The sequence below is a fragment of the Parasteatoda tepidariorum genome, chromosome 10 (genome assembly GCF_043381705.1).
Source record: "Parasteatoda tepidariorum isolate YZ-2023 chromosome 10, CAS_Ptep_4.0, whole genome shotgun sequence".
Taxonomy (NCBI): Eukaryota; Metazoa; Arthropoda; class Arachnida; order Araneae; family Theridiidae; genus Parasteatoda; species Parasteatoda tepidariorum.
In genome coordinates, this window is record NC_092213.1 from 74,150,686 (window position 1) to 74,156,744 (window position 6,059).

At 27.3% G+C, this 6,059-nt stretch overlaps 1 protein-coding gene across 1 annotated transcript; it reads right to left on the bottom strand.

Moving 5' to 3' along the window:
• Nucleotides 1-5,609: 5,609 nt before the first annotated feature.
• Nucleotides 5,610-6,059, bottom strand: LOC107447317 (speckle-type POZ protein homolog). The gene has a single exon (XM_016062188.4). It carries the CDS (start codon nt 6,057-6,059, stop codon nt 5,610-5,612), a length of 450 nt encoding a protein of 149 aa, XP_015917674.3.

The window sequence follows — 6,059 nt, forward strand, 5'->3', positions numbered from 1 at the left end:
GATGAATGTTAAATTTAGTTTTCAAAGGAAAAAAAAATAAATAATTTTAAAACCGATATCTTCACCGATATCTAATCTATAAAGAACAATAGTGTCTTTATAATATTATCATTTTGCAGAATATTTCATCAAAAAGTTGATATAGTCTTACTGTTAACTATTCACTCTTTTATTAGATATTAATTTTTACAACGATAAGATGTAATCATATCCTAAAGTATCATTTCTGTGTTATCGCATTTATGAATGGTGTTCTATAATAACAAAGAATAAAATTTACTTATTTTAAGGACACCGATAAATCGAAAATAAGGTTACTAAGTCAGTGTGTTCCAAACTGTGGGGCGCGCCTCCCTAGGGGGGCGCGAGACTGTTGTAGGGGGGGGGGGCACGCAGCTGATTCCAAAGTATCATTTTCGAATACAAACCAAAGAAGTCGAATAGGTGTCAAAAAAATTAATCAGAAAAACGGTTATACGTAATCTTCGCCGCGAATTTCTCGGGTATAAATGCTAAAAAATCCATCCATACTCTTGCTGGAACGAAAACATCTTGCTTTCCCGTTTGGAGCCGAGCGCGAGGAAACACTAGACAAGCACTCGGATCATCCCGGGTATTCTCGGGGTTACTCCCGCCAAACTTCAGCAAACAGAAGCAGGCAGCAGGCCCCGACAAGGCTTATGAGCCAAGGCCGTCGTTAATTCNTCCTAACAATTCTCTACAAAAATAAATAGCTTGTAATATATTATGTTTAGATGCTAGATGTATAATAAGAAGCTGCATCGTAAAACATATTTTATACCATTAATTCCTCCGTCACTTTATTTAGTGTATTATTATTATTATAAAAACAAATTAAAAATACATATAATATTAAATACATATAATTAAATTAAAATAACTTTTCAGATTTATTTCTTTTTTTAAGCTTATAGAACACTTTTTATAAATAAAAATATTTATACAGTATAACTTAAAAGTTTATGAGCACTAAATGAAAACACCCAATTTCCCCCGGGATTTTTCAAAGCCTGAAAAACAATAAAATAATTAATTAGAAAAGCTTTGACCAATATTTTCTAATCATAATCTTAGAAACTTATAAGTTTTAGTTGGTGCACTCTTATCCAAATTATACTTCAGTTTTTAAAGTTATTTTAAAGATAAAAAAAAAAGTGAATAGCTTTAATATTTTGTATATTAACACATTTTGATATTATTTTTGACATTTAAATTTCCCTTTTTTATCTACAAATTTTTATTATTATTTTCAGCAAACAAAAAATTCTTTAAAAAAGTTTTAATAACCATAAAAATTTCTTTGATTTTGAACCTTTAGTGTCTAGTTTAATTTTCCTTTAGTATACTCTTTTAACATAAGAAACACATATCATNTTTTATTATTATTTTCAGCAAACAAAAAATTCTTTAAAGAAGTTTTAATAACCATAAAAATTTCTTTGATTTTGAGCCTTTAGTGTCTAGTTTAATTTTCCTTTAGTATACTCTTGTTATATAAGAAACACATATATCATACTTTATACATAATACATACCTTACTTGATATCCAACACATTAAAAAAAAAAATTGTAGTAGTAATGAATTAAAATCATTCTTGTACCATAAACTAAATCTTCTATATTAAGAACTTTTATTTAGAGAATTATATTACAAAACTGGATTAAATTTAGGTAAATAGAATATCATTGTTTTCAGAAATTGAAAAGTTTAACTAATTTCTTTTTTTAAAATTGTTTAATATTTTCATATTGCTTATTTTACTTTTAGACATAGTTTTAAAATCTATATAACCTTTTACTACAATTCACTTACATAAATATTTTGATAAATTATGTATACTTATATCATTTTGAGCACAATTTTGAATGTTTTAAAACGAATTAACTGTTAATAAGCACACAGAATTAATTTTTATGAAAAGTATTTATACATACACTCATAACTACAATGCTATGAACCTTGTTCACACAATAAATTACATTAGAAACATTTCACCTTATAAAAAATTATTTAAGAACCTAGTGAACCATAACATTTAACATCCCAGCCAACAAGTAAACGGTTCTGAACAAACAACTTTGACAATGAATTTACGTCATTAATTAGAAATTATTCCGTTCATAATATTTAAAATTAGAGAAAAGTTAAAAACTACTAACTTAATTATAATTCAAAACCAGCTACATATGATCTTTTATAATGGAGTGTTCTTTTGGTAATGTAGGCTTAACCTAAGTATAAAAGTTAAACATTGCAATTAGAAATGAAGATCTGACATAATATTAATAGAGTTTATACAAGTAAATAGAAGATGAATAAACTTTGCTTACCTAAATTAAATCGGTAAGGTGACTTTTGACGACAATATTATGTTTTTAGTAGAAGATATAACACGCTTAACACATACAAATCGTAAAGCGTGACGTCAGAGCTGAAGATCACGTGACAAGCGTTCATATCGATTAACTTTGTTGATAACAATATTAAGTTCGCTTCACCTTCCAATCCCGTTCAATATCGTTCTCACGGAATTCTATTTTTTACTTTCACTAATGTGAGCAAGTATAAAGAAATTTTACTCATTTTTATCTTTCTAACAAATATTTTGAACTTTGAAACTAAAATATATTTAATATAGAGTGTTTTAAGAAAAATACTTTTAAAGTTTCATTGGCGGAATTCATTCAATAACTTGCTCACAGTATCTATATTCCTCCGCTTTCAAAATATTGATAGGAACAGCCACGGTATAGATCGATGTTTCTGTGCTACTTGGGTAAGTAGTAAAAATTTTAAATCCAATTCAAATATTTCTTTTTAAAAAAATAGGATATATTTTCGTTTAGCAATAATTAAATTTATTATTTTTGAGGTTATTTCTGTCTTATTTTTGTATGTATTTATATTCCAATTTGTATATTAATCTACATTCTAATAAACTTGTTTTTTTACTTAAATGGCATCACTCAACTCAGTAAACACGAATCTCAAATAAATAAATAAATGCAAAGGTAAAGATAAAAAAAAAACACTTAAAATCATATATATTTCAATTTGCTATAAATATTAGGAATCACTGTACTAAGTTGAGGATTTACTGAAAATTTAATTAAAATTATCTTATTACTTCAGCGTTAGAACTGTTGCCACAAGTGTCAAAAGATTGGCAATTTTTTATGCTAAATTTTTAAACACGTGTCCTAATTTTGCAAATTAGGGTGATTCAAAATAGCATGGATAAAATGAAAAGACAACGCATGCTTATAAAAAGAATAAAAGAAAAATAAATAAATAAATAAAATAAAAAATAAGTAAAGAAATTAAAAAAATATATATAAAAAAAGGATAAAAACACTTACCATCGTATATATTTGTTATAAATTTTAGGAATCGCTGTACAAAGTTGAGGATTTACAAAAAATTTCGTTAAATTTACCTTGTTACTCCATCGTTAGAACTGTTGCCACAAGTGTCAAAAGATTGGAAATTTTTAATGTATAATTTTTAATCACGAGTCCTAATGGCAAAATAGCAATATAGCAGTCAAAATAGCACGGATAAAATGAAAAAACAGTGCAAGCTTTGAAATAGAATAAAAGCAAAAAAAAAANAAAAAAAAAAAAAAAAAAAAAAAAAAAAAAAAAAAAAAAAAAACATCAACCCTAATAGGAATATGGAGTCATCAACACTAGCGGGTGTCGCAAGTGTTATATGCAAAGACAAAAAATAAAAAAAGAATCCTTTTACATTATCAAATTTATGCTGTATTTCAACAAAGGCTACGCATCTACGAACAATGACTAAGTTTTTTTCCTTCTAAACACTATCATGAGACTGCACATTTGAAAAAATGCATTATTTTCTAATATAATAGCACTTGATGTCTAAAGGCGTAAAGCAAAACTGTAAATAGTATATTGGTTGTAGAGATGCCGTGAATGGCCAAAACAGTAAAAAGAAATGACTAATGAATAACAAGAAATCTATAAAAAAAATTAAAATTTAGTACCTTTTTCTAGCATATTTCTTACAGTAATTTCTATCATATATCTATAAAAAGAAATTAAATTTAGCAACTTTTTCGAGCATATTTCTTTCAGTTTACTTTTGAAAGTTGAGGCAAAGAATGTTTTCGCTTTAAATATGAATAATTTGTAATGTAAATCATGGTAGTTTTAGTTTAAGGCTTTTTTTCGAAGACTGCGTCGAAATACGAAGGCTCCGTCTTTTCTGCGAATAACATGTTATTTTTATAACTGTTGTTAGTTTGCAACTGTTACTTATGACTGTTAGGTCATGTTTAGCTTATCTAATGGAGTCAATATGGAAAAAAGCCATAGTACTGTGAAAATAAAAAGCGTTTGCTGTCTATTTTTATCATAATTTTTTTTTTAATATTTACAAACTCCAATGCTGCATGACCTAGGCTCATAAAAATTTGTAAAATCTGTGAATGAGTCAGTGATTTTGATAATTTTCAACCAAGTGGATAAATAGTGCTAAATTAGCGATCTGAAGTCCAGAGTGGTGAATTTCAGTTTTTTACGAAATCTGAGAACATAATTTGGTTCGGAAAAGCAGGAACATTTAAGCCAGACATATTGCAAAGGGAGGGAGGAGGGGTGCAAAATTTTTAAAACCAACATTTATACACTAAAGTATAGATATTTAGAAAACTTTTTCTCAACTACTTTACAATTTGTCAGCTATAAATATGCTTCAAGCGATGCTCTGTGATTACGCTTGGTTTGTTTGCCTACGGTTGCATAATTTGTTTACGGATCGAACAAATAACATTTGGATGTTGAAAATTGTCACCAAGGTATTTTTTTCAACCGAAAATATTAAAACTGATTGCTCAGTTTTTTTTCTTTAGAATTTAATTCAGAGAAGCAAAAATTTTTTTTTACCTAAAATAATCATAAATGTATGATTTTTTTCTACTTAAAGTAGTAAGTTCTACTTAAATAATAAGCATGCTATGCCAGGCTTATTATTATTATTTATTTATTTATNTTTTTTTTTTTTTTGATTCTGGAATTTATGTCTCATATAAAGCACATAAATAAATATAAAAGCACATATACATTATATAAATAAACTAAAGATTTATTTGTGTATGATGCGGGTGTTAGGGGTAACTAATAAATTATATCACACGTTACATTATGTGTAAATATCATACATATGTGTTTGTTAGACTAATATAAAAGACTAAATTATCTACGAAGTAATATTTAATGTTATACATGCTTTCTACTTTTTGAAACTTATTTAAATAGAAATTATTGTAAGAGCGTTATTGGTTTATGAGATAAATAATAATATACATATCCTTTGACAGTAGCATTTATTACAATTACATCCATTAATATTTAATTCATCCAGTATATTGTTCCAAAGATAACAAAAAAATATGCTTATGGCAATTTTGCTTACCTATAGAGTCACTAATTTTTACAAAAGAATATGCTTATAATAGCAATTTTACTTACGTGCAGTTACTAATTTTTACGATAGGATATTCTTATTGCAATTTTGCTTACGTATAGAGTCACTAATTTTATCCGTTTGATCCCTGGGTTTTCTAGTTCATACAATAGCGCGTCACTAACACCGACAATTTTGGATCGTTGGCTGAAAGTTCTTCAAATGATTCCAGTTTGATAACAGTTTTAAAATTTTCCTTTATGAATTTCAGTATATTTTCTTTAAATGTCTCATTACCATGTCGATTGGCCAAACTCAACATCTGGCACGCATTATCTACTTTCAGATGTACCAGCAAATCCCTTTTACAAGCATCGCGGAGTGACAAAACTTCATATTTATCTGCAGCATAATAGAGGTCGCAAGCGTCGTCAAAGTCATGAGTTTTCGTCACTCCAGAGTAGAGATACAGCAAGAGATCGTTCATTATTTCAGCTCGTATATCCGGGATAACTATGATATTGCNTTCTAACTTCTTAACTTTTGAATGAGACTTGTTTTTTATATTATAATATTCTTCCGAATTTAAAAATAAATTAATATCCAT